The sequence below is a fragment of the Musca autumnalis genome, unplaced genomic scaffold (genome assembly GCF_047663935.1).
Source record: "Musca autumnalis isolate F117 unplaced genomic scaffold, ASM4766393v1 scaffold_5, whole genome shotgun sequence".
Classification (NCBI taxonomy): domain Eukaryota; kingdom Metazoa; phylum Arthropoda; class Insecta; order Diptera; family Muscidae; genus Musca; species Musca autumnalis.
This window is the reverse complement of record NW_027412088.1, coordinates 11090399-11117500: the sequence shown is the minus strand read 5'-3', so window position 1 is coordinate 11117500 and position 27102 is coordinate 11090399. Positions and strand designations below refer to the sequence as shown.

Genomic DNA, 27102 nt, shown 5'->3' with positions numbered 1-27102 from the left:
GTCTCCAGATCAGAAAACAAGAAATCACATTGATCATGTTGTGATAGATGGAAGATATTCATCGAGCGTGTTGGATATACGATCGTTCCGAGGCGCAAACATTGATTCGGACCATTACCTTGTTGCAGCAAAGATACGCACCCGCTTAAACGTAGCAAACAAAGTACGAACAGACACAACATGAAAGTTAGACATCGGTAAGCTGCAATCACAACAGATAGCCACAGCATATTCCACTCAACTAGCCCAATTGCTTAATCAAAGCACTCCTCATCCCGATAACGTATCAGCGCAATGGCAAATCATTGCCCACTCCATGCAAACAGCCGCAAAATCCATACTTGGATACTAAAGACCTCCACCAAGGAATCCGTGGTATGATCAGGAGTGTCGTGCTGCCACCGAAGAGAAAAATGCGGCATATAGGGCTACTTTACAATCCGTAGCAACGCGTAGCGCACGAGAGAGATACAGGGAGAAAAGGAGAGAGGAGAAAAGTCTTTCCCGCAGGAAAAAGAGAGAGATGGAAAAGCGGGAGTATGAAAAAATCGAGATGTACAGGAGCCAGAATGAAGTCCGAAAATTCTACCAAAGAGTCAAGCATCAAACTGATGGCTTTGGTACAGGCACATCCTCCTGTAGAGACCAGCAAGGTAATTTAGTAACTGATACAGATAGTGTACTCAGGATATGGAAAGAACATTTTTCAAAACTGTTGGTATCCAATAGCAGCGAATACGACTAAGATACCACAGTCCCAATCCCAGAAGATGGTATTGAATGTATACCGCCCAGCCAAGATGAGGTAAAGACAGCAATAAATCGGCTGAAGAATAATAAGGCAGCAGGGGCCGATGGCTTACCAGCCGAGCTTTTCAAAACCGGAGGCGACACGCTGATAAGGTGTATTCATCAGCTAGTTAGCACCATCTGGCAGGAAAAACGTGTACCCGACGGTAGGAACCTGAGTATCCTGTGCCCCGCCCACAAGAAGGGACATACGACTGTATGCTCTAACTATAGGGGCATAAGTCTACTCCCTATTGCCTACAAGATCGTGTCAGGGATATTGTGCGAACGAATAAAGCCTATGATCAACGAGATAATTGGACCATACCAATGCGGCTTTAGACCTGGCAAGTCCACCATTGACCAGATATTTACCCTGCGGCAAATCCTGGAGAAGATCCAAGAGATGCAGATCGACACCTACCACCTTTTTATTGATTATAAAGCAGCCTTCGGGGTGTCACCGTGGTGCAATGATATGCACACAGAAGGTCGTGGGTTCTACTCCCCGGCCAGGCAACATCAAAACACTTTTCAACGGTGGCAAAATACCCCTCAGTAATGTTGGCGACATTTCCTGAGTATATCAGCCATGAAAAACTTCTCTACAAAAGTGGTGTCTTAGACACGCCGTTCGGACTCGGCGATAAATTGTAGGTCCCATATTGAGCTAATATGAATCGGGGTGCACTCAGTGATATGAGAGAAGTCTCCCTTGTCCCTTATGGGATGTTTGTGGAACAATTATATATTATAAAGCAGCTTTCGACAGCCCGCTGCGTTCAAAGGTATTCCAAGCCATGTCTGAAGTTGGTATCCCCGCAAAGCTCATCCGGCTTTGTAAAATGACTTTAACTGACACGAGGTCCTCAGTTAAAATAGGAAAGAACCTCTCCGAAGAGTTTGGAACCAAAAGAGGTTTCATTCAAGGAGACAGCCTTTCGTGTGATCTCTTCAACATCCTGCTAGGAAAGGTTATACGAGAGGCAAACGTCAAAAGAAGTGGCACAATCTACACCAATAGTCACATGTTACTTGCTTATGCTGATGATATAGACATCATGGGCCCATCAGTAAAAGAAGTAACTGATGCCTTTATGAAGGTCGAAGGAGAATCTGATAAAGTGGGTCTGGCGGTAAACGGTGAGAAGACTAAGTTGATGGTGTCGACGCGTAATGCGTCCATTGAGCTAGGACCGACTGTGGAAGTTGGTTCCTATAATACTGAGGTAGTAAAAGACTTCATCTACCTCGGCACCTCCGTAAACACACCAAACGACATCAGTTGCGAAATAAAAAGAAGAATTGTATTGGCCAACAGATGCTACTTTGGTTTAAGTAAGCAGTTTAAAAACAAAGCCACTGATACTACTACCCGTGCTGATGTATGGGTCCGAAGCCTGGATACTTGCGCAAGCAGACATGACAATGCTTGGTGTGTTTGAGAGAAAAATTCTTCGAAAGATCTACGGACCAATCTGCGTTGACGGTGAATATCGACGTCGCATGAACCACGAGCTGTATCTGCTATACAACGACATCAATATTGTTAAACGTATCGAGATGCAGCGATTGCGTTGGCTAGGCCATATCATAAGAATGAACGATGATGAACCCGCTAAAAAGGCGTATAAACACGGACCGGTTAGCGATGCACGCAGAATTGGCAGGCCAAGAAATAGATGGCGCAAACAAGTGGATGATGAAATGAAAAGGCGCGGTATTCCAGAGTGCTAAGCAACAAATAGAGAGAATTGGAGATCTTTTCTTAGTTCGGCCTATGGAACAAATGTTCTGTAATGGGCCAGCTAAGTAAGTAATTTTTAGGGAAAGCCATTATTGCACCTATGCTGTGTCTTATGTGTACTCTAACCTAGGCAAACCAATTGAGAGGACCAATACGTGAAACATGACCATTACTCCAATATTAATGCATTTTGAATCTGAAATATCAATTTGCTTTATAAACCCTCAGTGTTTATGGAAAGCTTTGCCTAGGAAAAGCTTTGTTAAATCATGGCAACGTTAGCAGTCTGCAATATTATTCATGCAAAAGCAATAATGACAGCAAATTGACTTAAGCCTGAGGATACTTTTCTACAATCTAAAAATGTTCATTTTTTATTTCATCCTAAATATAATTTTCATTTCATATCAGCGTTTAAATAAAAGGCGTATTTAACACGATCTTATTTTGTAATTAATATATCATTCTTACATCTTTTATATAGAATTCAGAATTTTATCTTTATCAAAATAAATAGCCTCACAATATTAGTATTTCATTGTTGTTGTCAATTCAAAAAGGAAAACGAAAATTACAAAGAGAACAGTAAATAAATAATCTCTTACAGAAATCCTCGACAATCCCAGTAAATGAATGATAAGTACCCCCTATCAAGCATTTGCCACGCTTTTGCATGCTGAGAGGGTGTTGGATTTGAACATTCAAAAACAAATCCTTTTAACAGTAGTCAAAGGATACCCTTAAATTGTATGACAACAACAGCAGCAACAACAACAAGACTACGACAATGATGACAACCATTTCACCATGTTATGTTTAGCTAACATTTGTTTATGTCGGTGTGCTGGGTTGTATTTGTTTTTCATAGTTCCTTGCTGTGGCAATGGACAAGGATTATTCATAATGGACTGTACACCATTCCAAAAGTCTTGGATCTTTTTCCCATGGTATAGAACACAAAAACAACAACGAAATCCTTGCAAAACATGAGGAATCGGGTTGGCGTCTGAAATGGCTGAATAAACACAAATACCAAAATGAAAAGATGGTATTCACTGTTTTGCTGTAGCGGAGGGGTGGAAGGATTTGTTGTTTGTTCACAATTTGTCCAAAACTTGTCCGCAGGATATTTAATATAGAAACAGATTCTTTTTCCTCTTTCTATTTATCTATGTAAGAGGGAAAACAACACTAAGCAATAACACCGCTGCATTTGCTATAAAACCTGAAGGCAAAGCAGCAAGTCCTGGCTTCACTTATGCAAAAAAATTCCATGCTGCTGAAAACCATAGTTCCCCGAATGCATAAAATGGAAGACCACGCTCGGGAAGCTCACTCATGCTCACACAAGTGGTTTGTGGCTATGTGAAGGGAATCTGTAACTGAATTCATGTTGTTGCCATTATTGTTTTTGTTGTGCCGTGAATGCAAATGTAAAGAATGGAAAAACATTGTAAACAATGTTGTTCTCGACTGGAGTTGTTGGCAACAACAACATTAAGTAAATACCAATACAAACATAAGCGGAATAATACAACAATAAAAAAGATACATTTCCTACTTATTTTATACATTCATTTTCGCAATCTTATTTACAAGTACCAGAACAAAGACAACACACACACACAAACATACCGATATATACTACACACAATGTTTATCCGCTCAAACCACAACTTTCACCGTATTGCCATAACCATGGCTAACGCATGTGAGCGAGTCATTCGAACGACCAATGTTCCAGCAATGATGCTTCTGATCTGAAAGATATGAAATTTTTCTGTTTACATGCATATTCGTACTTATTTATCTGTGTTTGCTTTTCTATAAGAAATTATTTGCTCATCGCTTTTGCTCGTTTATGTATCTGCTATGGACAAACGAACGAAGGAGCGAATGGATGACTGGCTGGATGGATGGACAAATACTTGGCATAAATAAACGCCAGTACTTACATAGCCTCGAGTACTCCATTTTCCAAATAGATATGTAGATACAACTGTCATGACTTCATTTCAATATCTCGATTGCTTCGTCCTTTTTTTTTTAATTTACAAGAGCAAATACGGCAAACGCTTGTACAGAGATACAGTTTATCAAGCGAAATAATAAACACAATGAGGCTGTGACCGACCGACCGCACACTTACATATAGCCACAATTGAGAAAAGGGGAAGGGGAATGAGTGAATGGTGGCTTTTCCACAACCAGTCGGCCAGTCATTGAAGGACTCTTGGAGGTCGGGTCATAACTGAAGCAGATAATGGTTTTTCTTTCTTTAAATACACATTGGACTGAGCCAACCATAAATAGTGTTAATGGCATGGCTATTGATTTTTTTCTTCTTTTCTTAAAGAATTTAATTTGAGAAATTTTTAGTTTTCTCAAAAAATGGTTTCATTGACAGGCCCATAGACCACTTTTTTATTATTATTAAAAAGAATGGAAGATGGATGGCAATGGAATTTTTAATGACTGTCATTTGCAGCAAAAATCCTTTGGAAGGGGAACATATTTTATGGGCCTTAAATTGTATTGATTTTCAATTGCTTAACTAAGGTGGTAGAAAATTGTAAAAAACAAGGAGTGTTAGCCTGTGCACTATGAACAGTTTTGAAATTAAATAGCTGACAAATTAAATTTTTGAACTTTCGTTTAATTTGAAGACGTGTGTAGGGTAGGTATCCTAAACTGTGGACTTAATTATTCCACTTACAGACTCACTTAACAAAGCCTAAACTCAAAAAGATAATCCTTCCAATATATCAAGAATGCCACTTGGGTTCACGTTCACGTTCGGGTCTTTATTCAGAGATCCAAAATTGTGCCTTATCGAAATAAGGGGATTGTACACCAAGTATGTTTGGACGAAATCCATTTGGTGTTGATTTAGTCATGTCTGGCTGGCTGTTGCGCACTACAACTCTCGAACGGATCAGCCGATTTGGTTCAAATTTTGGGTATCGTAATATTTTGTTGGGGTGACGTTGGGGATGGAAGATACCAAGGAACGGTCCTGACTGGCTTTAACATGGCAAAGCCCATTATTTATCTTGGTCCCTCTTTCATCTCAAGTGGACACTGACCTCCACCCGTTGAAGGTAGTGAGCTAACATGTGCCGCGCGTTCGCCCATAAGAACGATAAAAACTTGGGGTTGGGCGTCTGGTTAGTAATCATCCCCTAGAAAAAACAGCCTACTATGAAAAAACGAAGGAAACGAAAAACAAAGCCCTCTAAACTTGACGAAGAAGGTGCAGTTTACGCATTGGCAGATGTAGTTGAAAAGTACAAGGCCGACATTACTGCCCTCTGGAAATACGATGGAACGGGAAAGGAGTCACAACAACACCTAAAGGTGACTGTATTATAGCTGTCATGATACAAAGCATGAGTTTGGTTGCGGATTTGTAGTTGGTCGGAGGTTAAAACATCTGGTTTCCAGCTTCACCCCAGTGAATGAAAGACTCGCTGAAATTCGAATAAAAGCTAAATTCTTCAACATCAGCTTTATTTGCGCTCATGCTCCCACTGAAGAAAAGGATGAACAGACCAAGGATATATTTTACGAGCGCTTAGAAGAAACTTATGGCCGTTGCCCTGCCCATGACATTAAAATTATACTAGGCGATTTTAATGCCAAAATTGAAAAGGAGAATATCTTTGGCCCAACTGTCAGGAAATTCAGGTTCCACAGTGAAACATCTGACAATGGTATGAGGCTGATAGACTTTGCAGCTGCAAGAAACATAGTAGTTAGCAGTACCAGATTTACGCATCTCGATATTCAGGTGCCTTTAGGCTGTCGCCAGATCAAAGAACAAGAAGTCAAATTTATGACGTTGAGATAGATATGCATCAAGCGTGTTGGATGTTCGACCGTTCCGAGGTGCGAACATAGACTCGGACCACTACTTTGTTGCAGCAAAGGAACGTACCAGATTAAACGTAGCAATCAAAGTGCGAACAAACACAACAAGGAAGTTGAACATCGGTAAGCTGCAATCACAACAGATAGTCACAGAATATTCCACTCAACTGGCCCAACTGCTTAATTAAAGCACTCTTCGTCCCGACAATGGCAAAACATGGTCCACTCCATGCAAACAGTCCAAAATCAGTACTTGGATACCAGAGACCTCCACCAAGGAATCAATGGTATGACCAGGAGTGTCGTGCTGCTACCGAAGAGAAAAATGCGGCATATAGGGCTACTTTACAATCAGTAGCAGACGTGTAGCGCATTTTTCCAAACTGTTGGTATCCAATAGTAGCGTAGTCGACGAAGATACCACAGATCCAATCCCAGATGATGGTATTGAATGTATACCTCCCGGCCAAGATGAGGTAAAGATAGCACTAAACTAAGACAGCAGGAGCTGATGGCTTACCAGCCGAGCTGTTTAAAACCGGAGGCGACACGCTGATAAGGTGTAAGCATCAGCTACTTATCTCCATCTGGCTGGAAGAACGCGTACCCAACGATTGGAACCTGACTCCAACTACAGGGCATAGGTCTTCTCCCTATCGCCCATAAGATAGTGTCAGGAATATTATGCGAACGCCTAAAGCCCATGGTCAACGAAATAATTGGACCATACCAATGCGGCTTTAGACCTGGCAAGTCCACCATTGACCAGATATTTACACTGGAGAAGACCCAAGAGATGCAGATCGACACTTACCACCTTTTTGTCGATTATAAAGCAGCCTTCGACATCCCGCTACGTTCAACGGTATTCAAGCCATGCTTTGTAAAATGACTCTAACTGACACAAGATCTTCAGTTCAAATCGGAATGAACCTCTCCGAAAAGTTTTGTACCAAAAGAAGTTTCAGGCAAGGAGACAGCCGTTCATGTGATCTTTTAACATCCTGCTAGAAAAGGTTATACGAGAGGAAAACTTCAAAAGAAGTGGCACAATCTACACCAATAGCCACATATTAATTGCTTATGCTGATGATATAGACATCATGGGACGATCAGTAAAAGAAGTAACCGATACCTTTATGAAGGTCGAAGGAGAATCTGCTAAAAAGGGTCTGGCGGTAAACGGCGAGAAGACCAAGTTGATGGTGTCGACGCGCAATGTGTCCATTGAGCTCGGACCGACTGTGGAAGTTGGTTCCTATAATATTGAGGTAGTAAAAGACTTCGTCTACCTCGGCACCTCCGTAAACACAACAAATGACATCAGTTGTGAAATAAAAAGAAGAATTATATTGGCCAACAGATGCTACTTTGGTTTAAGAAAGCAGTTCAAAGTTCAAAGCCTGGGTACTTGCGCAAGCAGACATGGCAGTACTTGGTGTGTTTGAGAGAAAAATTCTTCGAAAGATCTACGGACCAATCTGCGTTGACGGTGAATATCGGCGTCGCATGAACCACGAGCTGTATCTGCTGTACAACGACATCAATATTGTTAAACGTATCGAGATGCAGCGATTGCGTTGGCTTGGCCATATCATAAGAATGAGCAATGATGACCCCGCTAAAAAGGTGTATAAACACGGACCGCTTGGCGGTGCACGCAGAATTGGCAAGGAATAGATGGCGCAAACAAGTGGATGATGAGATGAAAAGGCGCGGTATTCCAGAAAGCGAAGCAACAAATAGAGAGAATTGGAGATCTTTTCTTAGTTCGGCCTATAGAACAAATGTTCTGTAATGGGCCAGCTAAGTAAGTAAGTAAGTGCTTAGAGATTTCGGGTAATTTTATAATGAAGTACGGTATAGCTCCACATTTTCGTATAGCGCCTGTAGAAATGTACCTTCCGATTTGTTAGGAATTTTGAATTTTAGTCACATTATGCAACCGAAATAGCTGAAATTTGGTATTTAGTATTCGTTGGTGGTATATACCTTTTATACCCTAGTCTTTAGACTAACGTGGGTGTATACACTTTCATACGGGCAAAATGTTCCACGGTGCGCCTTAACTAATTTTAATTGGAAGGTGCTTACACCTGGGAAGTTTTTGCAGATTTTGAAACTACAATTCTCATAGATGAGAAATATCAAGAAACAAAAAAAATCGCCGGAGGGATTTTCAAATAAATCGCGATTTAAATTCACATTTTTAGGGGTTCTTTAGGTATTCACGATTTTGCTTGGAAACCGCAATCCTATGTAAATGGGCCTAAAGAAAATGTTTCTCATCTATGAGCATTGTAGTTTCAGAATCTGCTAAAACTTCCCAGGTGTAAGTACTTTTCATTTAAATTTGGTTAAGGCACACCGTGGTGCCTCATCGAAATGTTTTAGACCCCAAGTACGTTTGGACGAAATCCGTTTCAGACATTTTAGAGTCGATTAAGCAATGCCCGTCCGTCTATCTGTCTGTCTGACTGGAGCGCAAAATAACTCTCGAACGAATGAACCGATTTGGTCCAAAAGTTTACGTTCGTTATACTTTGTCCAAACTTAGTTTAAGATCGAAGATGAGCCATATCGGTCCATTTTTTCAGGTACCTTCCACAAAAAAGTTGGAAAATGTTCAGAAAAATTGTGCGCAAGATAACATTTGAAAGAAGTAACCGATTTGGTCCATATTCTGCACATCGTGAAATATCTACCAGACATAGATGATGTTCCAATATGGACTCTATCGGTCGGTACCTCTCACACAACATTTCGGAAAAGTTCAGTATGGGACCTGCTCTCGAAGCGCTTTGATTTTTATTGTATCAACTGTCGACGACGGTATAAGTTTTATCAGTGGCAAGTTCAAACTTCCTGAGAAAATTGCCCGAAAGCTGTAAAAAATCCATGTTGCACTATGTGCAGTGGTGGTAGGACACGATAACTCTCAAACGGATCAGGGAATTGGATCCAAAATTTGGCCATCGTAATATTTTGTCCGAACATAGTTTACGTTCGAAGATGAACTATTTCTGTCCACTCTTTTAGGTACCTCCCCCACAAAAGTTCAAAACTTTTCACTAAAATGGTGCGCACGAGAGTTATCGTAGGCAGTAACCGATTCGTTTCATACTTTGTACATCGTAATATTTATACGATACATAGATCCAGTTCGAATATGGACTATATATGTATGTCATCTTTTTCGGGTACCTCCCACACAAATGGAAAAATTTAGTTTAAGGCCTGCTCTCGAATCGCTTTGATCTTTGCTATAACAACTTATATTCTCTGTCCCACCCATACGACGGTACAAGTTTTTTTAGGGGCAAGTCGATATTTCCTGAAAAAATAACTCTAGAACAGATCAGCCGATTCGGTCCAAAATTTGACCTTCGTAATATTTTGTCCAAACTTGGTTTAAGTTTGAAGATGAGCATTATCGGTACGCACATTCAGTACCTACGATGAACGTTGATCACACAACCCTCAGATTTGTGGTCTGTGTCACCGTACTCATTAGTTAGTAATGAGTAAAGTAAGTAGTTTTGTACAAATTTTTTCTTGTGCAATTTTTTATAAATAACCCATTAATTTTCAACGTACGGGTAATGCAGAAAATAGCTTGTTTACATGACATTATTGGGTTATACGGCTCATGTGGCTTCCAAATATTTGCTGGGTTATATTAAAATAATTTGCATTTTCCTATTGACATATACAGTTTCGTCAAAAGTACTTTTATCGGCCAAACTTTCGGAATAACCAATCATAATTATTATTTTTAAATATATTTTAAGAGGTAGTGAAGTGATTTAATAACTTGGCTTTAAAGGCTCATAGCAGCATTAGACTCTACACATAAGACATACAAATTACTTTAGTCATCCTCATATTTCCACAACACATCCATGCGTTAAATTATAACTTTTGAAAATGTTGTTCTTAAAATTTTAATTTTGTTAAATATAAATAACAATGCTGCGCTTATCTTTATTTTAATAATAGCAACTTATTCTAAATCAAACCGATTTATTTATCTCCTTCTTTGAAAATGCCTACTAAATCTTTGCGAAAAATCTTCTGATTTTCTTTACATTATTTAAAAAATATGTAAATTAGTGTCTCATGAATTTTTCTTACGTTTATTACCCCCAAAAAACAATTGAAATTAAACATTCTGAACAACACTTTCAAACAAATCAGACACCAGGCACAGCTTCTTTAATCTTCGCAAGGCGACATGGCATGAATTTGAAATTATGTGTAAAAATACTGCGGATTATAGTACCCCTTTTTCTGTTTGCAAAGCTTAAAAATAATGTTAACGAATACAACTAATTAAGAAATCCAATCATGCTTGGCACATTAACCGCATTTATTTGCACCAAATGAAACAAAACGAAATGAAATTAAAATTGAAAATGAGTTTGAAAATCGTTACATTCCTCCTGTCTTCTTGCCACACTACACTACAGCAGTAATTAAAGGACCCAAAAAAATTAAAGGAAACACCCAGAGAAGGAAAATAAACAATTTAATTATGAAACGTTTGGTGAAACCATTTCCACACCAAATACAGCAACAATAACGTCTATTGAATAATTAACATTGAAAACAATTTGTTAAATGGCCGACAAACAAACAATTGAAATTGAGGGTCACTCAATGAATACCTAGAAGAACAAGTCCTTTTCACCTCTTAAATGTTGGCAAGCAAATGAATAGAAATGAACAACAAATTCCTAGACCGACAGCCAGCCTTCCTTTACCAGCAACTGTTGTTACCCAAAAAAATTCCATAGAACGCTTAAAGAAATTATTTCAAACAACAACAACAAAATAAAATGGTCGACACTGCAATGAAAACATTTAGAAAAATAATATTGTTTTACTTCTCCCAAAAAAAAGAAAACAAAAAAACATCCAAATGTCTAAAACAAATTGAAATTTTGGCCAACAAATTTAAGTAGAATTTAAATAAATCCCATACTTATTATCCCTGTTCAAGTGACCCATGTATGTACGTGTATTGTCATGAGCCGAGGGTATATCACGTTTCCAGTCTATGGACAACAGTTTTTTTGGTAATCAAATACCTGGAGACCTTTTTATGACCCCTTGTCACAGCAACAACAAAAGAAAATGAAATGAGACACAAAAATGAATCACCTGGAACGTTGGCAACCCCCCACGAAAATAATTGCAAATTGTAGCTGGCATAACATTTAGTCCGAATTGAATTTGTAAATGATAATGGTAATAGTCCGGTAGCCTGAGAAATGACAGTAACAGCAACCAGCCGTAACTGCAGCAAAGTAAATTGAATTTGAAGAAGAAACGTCGCATATTCACACTCTACTTGACAAGCCGAGTGGGAGTATAGATTCATTACAGTGGAATTTGGTAGATATTATTTTACGTTGAGAGATATGTTTAGTAAGAAGATGAAGTACAGTGGGAAGTATGCAATCGCCTGTATCATATTGTTACGTAATTAGGTTAAACTTGACAAGAGAAGTTTTGGAAGTTTCCAACGTAAATTTTAAACGTATAAACAGTGAATCTAATTATTCCATTTTCATATCTCATCAACAAAATCTACACGAACCAAATCCATAATCCTTAATACATATTTAAAAAGCACCGCTTGGATGTTTATACGGGCAAAATGTGCCTCACCGAAATAATGGTTTAGACCCCAAATATGTCTGGACGAAATCCGTTCATACAACTTGGAATTGATTTAGAAAATGGTCCAAAAGTTGTTAAAACCCCATATGGCATCAAATACAGCGCACGAAACTTTCGTACGGATCAACCGATTAGATCCAAAATTTTGCCTTCGAATTATTTTGAACCAGTAAGGAAAGGATCAAAGTCGGGCGGGGCCGACTATATTATACCCTACACCACTGTGAGTATGTAAACTATAAATCGGAGCTATATCCAGATCTTAACCGATTTCGATATAATTTGGCACAGTTACTCCCAGACCGAATCGGACGTATATAGCGTGTTTGGTGCAGCAAATACGTGAAATCGGGCGAAAATATATATGGGAGCTATATCCAAATCTGAACCGATTTTCACCAAAAGCAATAGCGTTTTCCTATGGCTAAAAAAATTGTAGTCCCAAATTTCCAGCTGAATAGGTCAAAAAATGCGAACTGTACGTTGCGAACAAAAATACATGGACAGACGGACTGACGGACATGCATAAATCGACTCAGAAAGTGATTATATGTGTATATCCACAAAAGGAACTATAGTCAAAATAGACATTGAAATAGCAAAAATTCCCACAAAGCTGAATTTAGGGTTTGCCATTAGAAGCAACGTCCTAAAAGTCCCCATCGATCCCATGTGTGCAAAAAAACAATTATTCGGGGTCAAAGGTCAAAATTTAAGGGTTTTTAGGTTTTCGGATTTATTTTTTGAAAACGGTTGATCTAATCAAAAAGTGACTAAAGTAAATATTGTAGACAGAAAAATTATCTACAAGTTTGACCCTTAAAATTTTTTTCTTAGAAGGAACCATTCTTGAGATATAGCTGTTCTAAAAAACACATGATTTTTATGCACTTATAAGGGAAATATGCACATATTCGGACGAACCGGCTAAAATAAGCGAAGTAATCGGGTCGGTCCCCTAAAAATATACAGTTAGGCAAGAAAAGTATTGCAAAAACCAAAATTGTAGAAAATTTCATATTAATTGTTCGTTTGTGGCAACAAATTATGTAAAAACTATACGGTTTTTTGTGCAAATCTCTTGGTATAGGCCCTTACAACAATATTCCATCAAAATATGCAAAGGTTATTTGCGATTTATAACAAATACGGTCAAAAATAAGAATTAACTACTACTTGCGGGTGACAATAAAAGTATTGCAACGGGAAAATCAGTACCATAAAACTACAAAATTTTTGCGGTCATTATGCATTTTTATGACTTTTGCGGCTAATAATAGACTAACAGTATTGAATGTAATAAAGTTCAGTGATAAAAAATGCGGTCATGGAGGATCATCAGGCAGGTAAAAAACGCATGGGACCATATTAACAATAAACAATGACGAATCGGCCACAGGCAAGTATGCCAAGAATGAATATTTGACTCAATATGTGTTGTAGGATAATGGAACAATGCAAAACAGTCCGATTTTGGATTTGAAAACATCGAAATACCTTTGAAAAGTATATGGAAAAAATTGCCACCAGTGTAGTATTTTGAAACGACCTACGACAGAGCACTATTTCGTCTCTAAATGGTATTGATATGATTTAATTTTTACTAAGTGGATAGATATTATCCTCTGCTATCATAATAAATCCAAAAAAATTGCGCCAAATTCAATAAAACCCATCAAATATGGAAATTAAACCGCTACTGGAGAAGCTTAAATAACGAATATTTGGGTACTATATTCTTTACCATGGAAAATAGTATGCGAAATTGGGTTCACGAATATAATAATGATTGGGAAGACATCCCCACTGACATCATTAAGAAATTTGTATAAGCATTAGTCTGAAAGTCAGAAAAATCGATCCGGAAAGCTCAAACAAAGTCAACTACTACCATTCCAAAGTCCAGATAATGACATGTTAATCTTATTTGTGTAAATTGCCGATGTAATATAACAACACAAAACTCTTAAATACATCGGGCCAACATCCTGATATCAACCCTCATAAAATTTTTGGGTCCAATTTAACAAAAAACTCAAAAAACGTCCTCCAAAGAAGGATCAAGATTTACTAAAAATTGGGGAACCAGTATCCTTAGAGTGGAACATACCCAGCCTTAATTTTTGGTTTAACTAAGGTCATTATTGCTCTAATGAATGTCCAAAGTGGATAGACAACTCATTAAGGAACATACCTTTTGCAATTCTCGAAGAAACCATCGATTTGATAATTTTTGCAATACTTTTATTGTCACCCCCAAATAGTAGTTAATTCTTATTTTTGACCGTATTTGTTATAAATCGCAAATAACCTTTGCATATTTTGACCGAATATTATTGTAAGGACCTATAGCAAGATATTTGCACAAAAACCCGTATAGTTTTTACATAATTTGTCGCCATAAACGAACAATTAATATGAAATTTTCTACAATTTTGGTTTTTGCAATACTTTTCTTGCCTAACTGTATGTATTTTCTTGAAGAGCGAAATTATCTTCTAAAAAAAATTCCAACAAAATCGGAGTGTGTTTAGTAGAGTTATTCAATGTTAGAGTCATTTTATGCAAAAATAGCCCATTTAACCCACATGTATAATCGAAAGCCCAACGGGAACGACCCCAACGAAAAGTCTCCGATTTTTTTCAAGTTTTGTCCGAAGGTAGGGTTTGTTGCGCTGATTACGGAAATGTATAATTTTCAACGGTTGCGGATCCGGTTCGCCGGTTATTAGTCCCGAAAGGCCAAATTTAATAACCGGGTTAGACCCGGTTCTACTGAACCGATTACTGCAAAGTGGATATCGTTTGAAAGTTTACGGAAGTATCTAACGCATAGTGTCGTTACTTTAACCGGTTCGCCTCATAATGTACTTACGCGGCTAATTTTTTATTTGACTTTTAGATCGAGATATCTCGAAAATGGTAAGTCTTTTTTAAGAATCATAAATACCAGTCTTGTAGACAATTATTGAATCTACAACTTTTACTTTAGCGGGCTTTTGCTAAGTATTACCGTTTTTGAGAAAAATTAAGAAAACTGAATAATGCCTCCAAAAATTACCTTTGACCCCGAATAACTTGTTTTGCACACATGGGATCGATGGGGACTTTTAGGACGTTGCTTCTAATGGCCAACCCTAGCTCTCCACCAAAATTCAGCTTTGTGGGAATTTTTGCTATTTCCCCCTTATACGCGTGTCTATTTTGACCGGACTACTATGGGTCTTTTTCGTTTCCTTTTGTATGTTACATAGAAATGCACAAATACATAATACCCCTTACCACAGTGAGTGGTGTAGGGTATAATAAACTTAGTTAAAGTTCGAAAATGGGTCATAACCGCCCTATCACAAAAGTTCAAAACTTTTTGCTAAAATGGTAACTCTCGAAGGCAGTGACCGGGTCCATGCTTTTCACATCGTAATATTTCTGCGAGACGTAAATTAGTTTCAAATATGGACCCTATTGGTCCACTACTGCGGGAAAAGTGCAGTTTAAGAGCTGCTCACAAATCGGTTTAATACTTCCTAAAAGAGAAAGGTCTGAAAGGTGTAAAAACCCCTATGGTGCCGTGTGTAGTGACTGGAGCACACGATAACTCTCTAACGAATCAGCCCATCCAGTGCAAAATTTGACCTTCGTAATATTTGTCCTTCGAAAATGGTCCATATACGTCTTCTATTTAGAGTACCTCTCCCACAAAAGTTCAATATTTTTACTTAAGTGCAGTTCAGGATTTGTTCGAAGACCTTTAAGAAACTTATACCGATGCTACTCCTTGTGGTCCTGTTGACATCGATATTATGTTTTGCGAGGGCAAGTCCACACTTCGTGACATACTGCCCAAAAACGAACTGAGATTACTCCTAAAATAAGATCCACTTCCGAAATGGAAAATGCCGGTCCATTTTTCAGGTACATCCTCCGCATTACTTGCGAGCTTTAGATCATACGCCCAAATGGGCCACAATAGACTGAGGGTATATCTCTGTCGGCAGAGCCGAACGATACTTTTTCACTTGTTATACCCTCAGCATTTATGCTAACACTTTCATACGGGCAAAATGTGCCTCATCGAAATAATGGTTTTAGACCCCAAGTCGAGTCGATTTAGCAATGTCCATCCGTCTGTCTGTCTGTCGGACTGCCTGGTGCGCACGATACGGATGAACCGATTCGATCCAAACTTTGGCGTTCGTAATATTTTGTCCAAACTTAGTTTAAGTTCGAAGGTGGGCTATATCGGTACACTCCTTCGGAAATTTTTTTTGTGCACGATAACTCTTGAAGGAAGTATCCGATGTGACCCATACTTTGCACATCGTGAAATTTCTACTAAACTTAGATGAGGTTCCAAAATGGGCTTAATCGGTCCACTCCTTCGGGTACCTCCCACACAAATTTTCGGATAAGTTCAGATTAGGACCTGTTCTCGAATCGCTTTGCTTTTTGTTGCAACAGCTTGTATTCATTGCCCCCGATGCGACGGTATTAGTTTCATCAGGGGCAAGTCCATACTTCCTGAGAAAATAGCCTGAAAGTTGCAAAAAAACCTATGAGGTGGTTGGAGCGCAAGATAACTCTCGAACGGATCTGCCGATTCGGTCCAAAATTTGGCCTTCGTAATATTTTGTCCAAACCTAGTTTAAATTCGAAGGTAAGCCATATCGGTCCACTCCTTCAGGTACCTCTCCCGCAAAAGTTCAAAAATGTTCCGAAAAAAATGTGCGCACGATAACTCTTGAAGGGAGTGACCGACGTAATCCATACTTTGCACATTCTAATATATCTACCAGATATAGATCAGGTTCGTATATGGACTATATTTGTCTACTCCTTTTGGTACCTCTCACACACAATTTCGGATAAGTTCACTTTAAGACCTGCTCTCGAATCACTTTGATTTGTGTTGAAGCGATTTGCATTCGCTACCTCCATAAGTCGGTAAACGTTTTTTCAGGGGCGAGTCCATATTTCTAGGGAAAAATCCCTATGTCACCATATGTGGCTGTCGGAGAGCACAATAACTATCGAACTGTTCAACCGATATGGCCCAACATTTGGTCTTCGTCCACAACTTCCGGTACTTCTCCCCAATATTTAAAAAATGTCACTAAAATGCTTGGACGATATCACTTGAATGGGGCAACCAATTTGGTCTAAACTTTGGATCTCCTAATATTTTGTCAAAATTTAGTTTAACTTCTAAAATGACCGATATCGGTCCTCCCTACGGGCACCTCCCCCACAAAGGTTCAACATTTGTGTCTTAGTGCAGTTAATTCTTAATCCACATTTTTGTCGGCAAGTTCAAATTCTGAAGAGAGCTTAAATACATTCGATCTCTCCGTAGGTGAAAGTTTCGCTTTACATAGGCTGAGGGTATATATCTGTCGGCAAAGACGACTGACACTTTTTTACTTGTTTTCTTTATCTTCACTACTATAATTATATAATAATTGTTCCACAAACATCCCAAATGGGATAAGGGAGACTTCTCTCATATCAATGAGTGCACCCCAATTCATATTAGCTCAATCATATGGGACCTACAGTTTATCGCCAAGTCCGAACGGCTTGTCTTAAGGCACCAGTTGTAGAGAAGTTTTGCCAAACGGAAATACTCAGCAAATGTCGCCAACATTACTGAGGGGTATTTTGCAACCGTTGAAAATTGTTTGATGTTGCTTGGCCGGGGAATCGAACCCACGACCTTCAGCGTGCAAGGCGGATGTGCATACCATTGCACCGCGGTGGCACCCTTCACTACTACCTGCACTAAAAACCTGGATTTAATTGGAGTTTGTGTGGGAGGTGTATGAAGGATCGGAATATTGCGACATTTCGGGGTCCATATCTTGGGAAAAGTTCCTAGAACCAAAACACCCTAGCCTCGAGGAAACATTACAAAAGAAAGCTTTTTTGAAAGGTCTGACAAAAACAGCGGAGAACGCTAAGCAGGATAATAGACAATTTCGCAAATCGAAGGTGTATCGGGAACTAGACTACTAACGATCATTGAATATCAGTCCAAAAAATACGTCCAATATATCGAGTAACCCTCCCAACCTGAACGAAATAAAAGAGGCAATACGACAACAAACAAGTAAAAAAAACGGATGTAGCGAACATTGGCTGCGGAAATATTTGGTAACTTCAGCGAAGTCCAAATACCAAATATTAGCCATTAAAATACAAAAACATTAAAATACCAAAAATCGGGTGGTATTGATCAACGACATATATGTATATCTAAATGGTCCTGTATCTATCATCCTCTGCGAGAATGTTTGATACCCCTAACGGACACTAAATGTCAAATATTATAACGTTAAATTAACGTCAAAAAATGTTGCTAAAATCATCAAAATACCGCAAAATCGGGAGTTACCGTTAAATGGAGCTACAACGAAACATGGACGCATGTTGACAATTTTTGGTGGAGATGTTTCGTGATCACTGAGAACATCAAATATCAAATTTAAGCTAGTTTGGTTAAAACTTGTAGCTAAAATCCCCAAAATTCCGAAAATCGGAGGTACCGTTATATGGGGGCTATACGAAACCATGGACCTATCTTGATGAGTTTTTGTGAAGAACTTTGGTGACCACTGAGAACCTCAAAAGTTAAATAAGAGCAAGTTCGGTTAAAAATTTTAGCACAAAGTACCGAAAATGGGGAGGTTCACTTAAATGGGACTATGTTGACGATTTTTGGTGGAGAAGTTTCGTGACCAATGAGAACCTCAAATGTCACATTACAGCTAGTTTGGTTAAAATTTGTAGATAAAATCCTCAAAATACCGAAAATCGGGAAGTACCGTTATATGGGGCCTATACCAAATCATGGATCTATATTGATAACTTTTGGTGGAGAAAGGTCAAATTACAGCAAATTCGGTCAAGAAATACAGCTAAAATTCCCAAAATACCGGAAATCGGGAGGTACTCTCAAAACTGGGACCAATACCTAAAAATGGATCTGTATTGTAAATTTTTAATAAGAACGTTTTGTCGCTACTGGGAATCTGAAATGCCAAATTGCGGGTAAAGCCGTCAAACAATGTAGCTAAATCCCTCAAAATACCGAAAAGCAGGAGGTACCGTTGTATAGGGGCCATAACAAAACATGGACCAATTTTGACAAATTTTACAGGAGAAGTTTCGTGACAGCAGGGAACCTCAAATGTCAAGTTACGGGTAATTCAGTTAAAAACTAGAGTTAAACCCTCAAAATACCGAAAATCGAAGGTACCGTTATATGGTGGCTATACTAAAACATGAACCTATGTTAACGAGTTTTTGTTGATAACTTTCGAGGCCACTGAGAACCTCGAATGTTAAATTACAGCAAGTTCGTTTAAAAAAAATTGGTCTTAAATGTCGTTTAGGGGCACCTCTCGGATCGGGCTGAAATTTTTGAAGTCTATAGCACTTGGCATCCTGATTACAACGATATATAATTTTCCAGGGGGAAGTCCATCCTTCCCGAGATATGGACATTTTACAATTCTAACGTGGGCAATATGGGCATCGTTTTAAAGCTTATGGAGAGTACTTTTTTGCACGCGACCGATTTTTACACCTGTTTATAGGAGAATGTAATAAATTTCTGTTCAAAGCCGGCTAGGAAACTTTAAATTTACAAGAAAGTTTTGTTTGCGTAGCCCACTTTTGTCATTGTCCATAGGAGAAAGCCTTAAATCCCCGGCCGAAGGCCGGCTACTTAAGAACACTTTCAATTTAAAAGAGAGTTTTGATCGCGTAGCCCACTTTTGTCCCTGTCCATAGGAGAACACTTTCCATTTAAAAGAGAGTTTTGATCGCGTAGCCCACTTTCGTCCTTGTCCATAGGAGAAAGTCTTAAATCCCCGGCCGAAGGCCCGCTACTTAAGAAAGTCATGACCTATATCTCGGATAGTATGGACTTCCCCCCGGAAACTATATTTCATTCATTCAACGTCCCAAGGGCTAACTATGGAAAAAATTTCAGCCCGATCCGAGAGGTGCCCATAAACAACCTAACGGTGTTACAAGTACGAAATCTCCCAAATGTCAAGACCCATATCTCAGGAAGTATGGACTTCCCCCCGGAAAATTATATATCGTTGTGTTCAGGGTCCCAATTGCTACCTATGGTCAAAATTTCGATCCGAGAGATGCCCCTAAACGACGCTTGTTTCAAAAATTGTAGCTAAAACCCTTAAAATGCCGAAAATCCGGAGGTTCCGCTATATGGGGGCTATATTAAAGCATGGAAATATTTTGATGATTTTTGGGGGAGAAGTTTCGTGATCAATGAGAACCTCAAATGTCAATTTACAGTTAGTCCTCAAAATACCGAACATCGGAGCTACCAAAAGATGGGCCTATGTTGACGATTTTTGGTGGAGAACTTTCGTGGCCAGTGAGAACCTCTAATATCAAATTACAGCTAGTTCGGTTAAAAATTGTTGCTGAAATCCTCAAAATACCGAAAATGGGACCTAGAACAAAACATGGACCTATGTTGAAAAGTTTTGGTGGAGATATTTTGTGACCTTTGGAAGCCTCAAACAACAAGTTACTGTTAGTTCCGTCCAAGAATGTAGCTAAATCCTCAAAATACTAAAAATCGGAAGGTACCGTTATATGGGCGGTATACCGAAACATGACCTACATACATATGTTGAAAATTTTCGGTGGAGATGTTTTTTGACCACTGGGAACTTCAAATGTCAAATTAAAGGTAGTTTGGTCAAAAATGTAGCTAAAACCCTCTAAATTCCAAAAAATGGGAGGTATCTTAATATGGGGCGTGGACCGCTATAGCCTATTTTGGAACTTGACCTGCTATGGAAAAAAGACACTTGGGTGCAAAAGTGTAGCGTTCTAGCTCAATTAATTTGTTACCATAAATTTGTTTGTGTAATAAAAAGTACCTACGAATGTTCTGAATGCTTTTTGTTTCTACGCTGCCTAAAGCACGGGGAAAAACATTTTCCAGTTTTTTAATGCGTTTTTGTCACACTCTAATCACAACAACTTAGCCATTTGTTAACCGTTTTGGAAAGACTACGGCTTGTTCGAAAGACAATATCCTCCCACGGTGCTCTTGAAGCAAATTTAAATGGAAGGAAGTTTTTGCGGATTCTGAAACTACAATGTTCATAGATGAGAAAAATCAAAAACTAAAAAAATCGCCGGAACGCTTTTTAAATAAATCACGATTCAAGATGGAATTTTTAAGGGTTGTTTAGGTTTTACCGATTTTGCTTGAAAACCGGAAATCCTATCTAAATCGGGCTAAGACAGATGTTGTAGCTATGAAAATTCTCTACAAGATTGACCTTTATGGAATTTTCGTAGATTTTAACGTTATTGACTGTATCGCCCGCCTCCTTGTAAAACAATGTAATGACGGCAAATTCTCATATTAAAGTTATATATGTCAAAAATGGTACAGCCTAGGAAAAAATTACAAAAGCCAATCTTGTAGAGAATTTTCTCTGCTAAAATATTTTCTTTATTATCATTTTGATAGGATTTGCAGTTTTCAGGCTATATCCTGAAGACCTAAGAAAAAAAATCGGAAAGTTTGATCGGAACCTCTATATCTCCAAAATGGTAAAACCTAGGAAAATATTAATCAGCCAATCTTGTAGGAAATTTTCACTGCTACAACATTATCTTTAGGCTCATTTCGATAGGACTTCCGGTTTCCAAGCAAAATCGCGATAACCTAAAAAGCCCTCCAAAAATGTGAATTTTGATCGCGATTTATTTCAAAATCTCTCCAACGATTTTTTCTTGTTTTTGGATTTTTCTCACCTATGAACATTGCTGTTTCAAATTCAGCAAAAAATTCCCAGGTGTATGCGGTTTTCATTTAAAGTTAGTTAAGGCGCACCATGTATGACATTGTTTTATAAGGAAGCGATAGAGTCAATGTATTGACCCAATTTGAACTTATATATCTCAATAACGGTAACACCTACGAAAATACCAGAAAAGTCAATCTTGTTGAAAATTTTCTTGGCTACAACATCTTCTTTAGTCCATCGTGAAACCCTGAACAACCCATAAAAATGCTAACTGAATAGCGATATATTTAAAAATCGCTCCGGCGATTTTTTTAATTTTTGATTTTTCTCATCTATGAACATTGTAGTTTCAGAATCCGCAAAAACTTCCGAGGTGTAAGCACCTTCCATTTAAATTTGCTTCAAGAGCACCGTGCTCCCCTTTCAAGGAAAATACAGGCTGTAGAAATCCGTTGTGGAAAAACATAAGATATGCCCGTTTAAAATTGAAAATCCAAGAAACCCTGGTTTTCACTCCTTTTTCCATTATAAAATCTAAAAACGAAGTGACCCACAAAACCGAATTTATGCATCAGAACCCCCGCAAAACATTTTTTCAACTTTTGTATCACAGTGTTATTTACCATTTTTCTATAAATAAAATATGTATTTTCTTGTTCCACAAAAAAACGCCTGAATGGCCGTGAGGAAGCTGATGTTTCATTTTCCTCTTCAGCCCACTGTCTATTTATTCTTTGTTCTTCTCAACGCTCATCGACAACATTTTATTTTTAGTTAAACATCATTGCTGCTGCACTTACCTTTAATCACAGTTAGAAAAATTAACAAAACTAATCCGCAGCGAGGAAAATAATGTCTTCGCGTCTTGTGATGATGATAAGTGGATGTGAGTGATGATGCTGGAGGCAGTTGTGAACTCTGGTGGCATTCAGGCATTTGAGGCTGGTTGTGGTGATGATGGTGTTGTTGGTGTTGTCTTTGAGGGTGTGGATGTTGCTGGTCGAGCAGAGGCTGCTCCTGTTGTTGTTGTTTTTCTTGCAGGCGTTGACGTGCCATGATGTTAATACAGGAAATTTTGTGTTCACAAAAATGGAGGGGAGGATAACGTATAAATGAATCTACTATCGAAGCTTTCGTTTTCTGTGTCTGTAGCTGCTGCAGGGGGTACTGGTTTTATTTCCGGTATTTTGTTTTTTTACCGATTTTCTTTTTTACACTAAACACTTTAGTTGTTTCTTTTTTTTTTTTTGCTGCTGCGTATCTTCCGGTTTTTTGTTTTGAATAAATGCCGTTAACAAATTAGAATTCAAGACATTACTTGGCTTATTTGAATTATACCAAGCATTTTAAATGCAAACTCTGTGTTTTTTTCACTTCACACACAGCCACACTCTCACTACACACTCTTTTAGGACTATATCTGCTTCAATGTTGTTGTTGGGGGGAGGGGATACGTTGCGAATCACTTGATTTTTGCCTTTTTTACTTAATTCAATTTATTTTTGCCGTTCTTTTTTTTTTCCTTCAATAATTCAATTTGGTTATTTATCATTGAGGTAAAGATCTGTTGTGTGGCGGCACAACGAGCCTTGGTTGGCAATTTCGAAAAGTATTCGTTTTTTGTTTTGTTAATAAGTTTGTATTGCCGAAATACTAGACAAGGTCGATAACGACAATGTCGACAAAAGTGCTAACTAATTTTATACTGTTCCACTTTGTTGGTTGGTTTTTTTGTATTGTTGAATTAGTTACGTTCGCACTTGGCTTTTAATGTTCCATTTCATTTTCTGTTTCGGGGGGGAACGAAGAATTGCCAGGGTTTGTTATGTTGTTTTTTTGCGTTGCCGTTGTTTCTGTTGCTTGTTATTTTTTGGTATTGTTTTTTTGTACAGCATAATATCCTTTGTGTTTTGTTCGTTGTTTGCTAAAGACTCTCATGGGTGTAATTTTGGCAACACTTTTCAACAATTTATACGCTTTTGTGCGCTTAGCAGGCACCACAAGCCACTGAGTGTACCAAAGTCAACAAAAACAACAACGAAAACAACATCAACACCAACCAGAGCAAAGTATGTTGCAGAGAATTTGTTTTCCGTAATGTTGTTTTAAAATTTTGTTAAAGCAGGGATGACTTCCGCCGTTATTACTGGCCACTGTTACTGAGGCGACCTTGCCAATGTGTCCCTTCTAATAATGGCCACAGAAGCCTCCTCCCGATGACATTGTTAAATTTTTCATAAATTAAATTTCATTTTTGTCGCATTGCTGCTGAAAAGAACAAACAAAAGAAAAGAGAGAAAATAATTAAATAAAGTTATGAAGTAGAAAATATTGGTGAAATTCTGAAACTTAATGAAATACTTCCATTTTAGAAAAGTAATTTATTGCGGAAATGTTATAAAATGTTTTTGCTTATAAAGTTACAGAATTAGCAAAGTTTTTATGGGCAAGAGATTTTGATTTTGTCATACAAATTAGGACTCCATAGAATGATTAATTGGCTGATATAGGCTCAGATTGAGGACCATTTGATTATTTGAAAATATTCATTCTAAATAGACGTAAATGACCTTAAACTATATTTAATCCAAAATTCATGGGGGATCTGAAGGAGTGAGCCGGTAAGCACGAAAGAAAAGATAAATGAATCCTCCATTACATCAACTTCTGTCGATCTCCTGGCGAGTATATTTTCAAAGCACAAGCAAAACTGTTATTACCGGCTTACAAGACGTAGAATGAAGCGAGAAGGTCTACACAACAACACAATCGATCCAGTGTTTAGCGGCAACTTATATTAACTTCATCTTGAATTTTGGGAGGTTGTTTATTTTTATTTTTTCGACATTTATCTTTTGAATAAATACAAAAACAATGGAAAACGAATATACCTTTTTAGATCAATTCATAAAGTGATTTTCTAACAGTAAATGTAGAGAAAAACTGGTTTTCTTAGATTTTCAACATTAAGCGGGCATAACATCTTTCTTAACAACGGATTTCTAGTTTTTGAGACGGTTCGAATATTATTTTTTCAAAAAAAGTCAGATATTTTTAAGATGATTAAGTTTGAAGTGTGAAAATATTAATTAAGTGGTTACGGCCACTTATTGATCACGAAAAAAGACATTGTTTATGAATTTGTTACAAGAAATATACCAAACTTTTTTAGAAGATTTTACTTTCATCTTGAGCTGTTCTGACAAATGGCCGCCTACGTAGCACTGTTTTTACTAAAGCCTAATGTAGCTCGAAAATGTATGAACCGATTGGCATAAGTTATTGTGGGATCATTAAGAACCTAAAAATCGTATCTTTAAGCGAAACTGAATTAAAAAATATAAAAAAATGATAAACAGTCAAATTCAAAATTTCAATTTTTACTTAAAAAATTGATAGTCAATTTCTTTAAAAGTCTCTTGCTTAAGGACAATCTTTTTATGTGTATAATAACACTGTGCAAGATTTTTAAGGTGATCTTGTGCAAACAAGTCGAACTGAGGATTTTTTGAATGTACAGACCCAAACGACAGGAAACCCTAGTTGGGTTTTGTTGTGTCAGATCCAGCTCTGATTTTATGGCTACATCTAAACATGGTTAAATATTGAGTTTTTAAAGAAATTCGGGGCTATATCTCTGAAACCAATGCGAATCTTCATCTGACCTCTGAAATAAATTTGTAGATAAGGACAAGAATAAAATATTTGGAGAAATAATGAACTCTAAAAACTAAATTTATTGGCTCAAATTTCAAAATATATGCAAAAATGCCACAATTTTTTTACATTTCGCATCGTATCCTCCAAAACCGTTAATTTTTTTTTTTTGGTATTTTCTTTTGGAAAAATATTCCCTGAAATGTAATACACAACTCTTCAGAACATGTCATTGTTGTAAAATTACTCTATCCCGTTGTTTTCAGTACATTTTTCAACGACGATTTAATAAAAATGTCAATAATGTAGTGAAATCCGAAATGCGAGAATAAACTGTTGGTGTGAACTGTGTTTGAAATACGTGTTGTAAAAGATATGATGCAAAATACAGCTGAAACAACATGAAGTAAGCATTTTATAGTTTCAGAATGTTCTAAAGAATTGTAGGGAACTTTATTTGAAAGATTTTTGCAAAAGGTTACTTGGTTCAACTCGCAATATTTTAGCCGATACTGACCAGAATTTCAGCAATTATGTAAAATTTTCTATATTTTATAGATTGATGCCCTAGATGGAGTTTTTCTTATGTGGTTTTTTCAAAAGATAAGTTCAACTAGTTTAGGGCTACAATATTGCTAAAGACAGCAAGGCCAAATTCCTATTCGTCTCTGAGATAATGGCATGATAAATGCAAAAAAGTGTAGATTTAGCCCGGTTTAGATGAGACCATAAAATCCGAACTGGATCTGACAGGACAAAACCCTATTAGGGCTTTTGTAGTCTAAATATGTACTTTCAAAAAATGCATACTAGAAGTTGTTTGCATTTTCAGTGTTGCATAGTGAAGTCCAGCATTCCGCAGCCCTTTACTCGCGAGTAAGCAAAGGGAGCTTCTTTCCATTGAAAAACCATGCATTCACACAGTGTTTACTCAATTTTTTTGCCGTTTGCTTTAATAATCCCAACAAAAACATATGAACATTGTATCATCTGTTTCCGAGTTTCAAAAATGCCATTTCGAGAAAACCGCGTTTAAAACTTCGATATTACATACAAATCACAATAAATGTTTCCTTTCTAAGGTTCATACATCAGCTAATTTTTGACGGATTGACTCCAGAAATTTTTGCAACATATTCTATTCTACCTGTCCTTCAAAATGAGCCAAATAAATTTTTTGATTTTGTAAAATTTGCAAGTGGCCATAACCCCATCAAAACAAAAACATGCTTTTCCTCGGTCTCTAAGCTTTTTAGAAAACATCAAATACACTGTGAACACAAATTTTGGGGCAGAGATAATTCCTTTTGAAGATGAAAGCCCTTGGTGAGTATATTAAGAATCCAAAGGACAATTGCGCCGGGAATCGAACTTCCGCGTTATGGCGTGATGCAGTTTTTGCTAGAGAACCTGTAAGCCATCAGGAATTAGCGTTATATCTTTGTTCATTGTTTGTTTTAGCTTATTTTTGAGATGACATGTCTGCAGTCAAATCGAATGAGGATTATTTTCGTAGAGCACTTCGACCTTCTAACTTACTTCCTTCAATGT

General features: G+C 37.7%; 1 protein-coding gene across 2 annotated transcripts in view; it reads right to left on the bottom strand.

Moving 5' to 3' along the window:
* dpr1 (defective proboscis extension response 1) overlaps window positions 1-27102 on the bottom strand; it is a 541854-nt gene that overhangs the window by 498868 nt on the left and 15884 nt on the right. The window contains exon 2 of one of the 2 annotated variants that reach the window (XM_073988758.1): window positions 22695-24162. In XM_073988758.1, coding sequence (XP_073844859.1) covers window positions 22695-22950 — 256 coding nt within the window. In that variant the 5' untranslated portion in view covers window positions 22951-24162. The remainder of the gene's footprint in view (window positions 1-22694; window positions 24163-27102) is intronic. The other variant, XM_073988757.1, reaches the window with a different exon arrangement.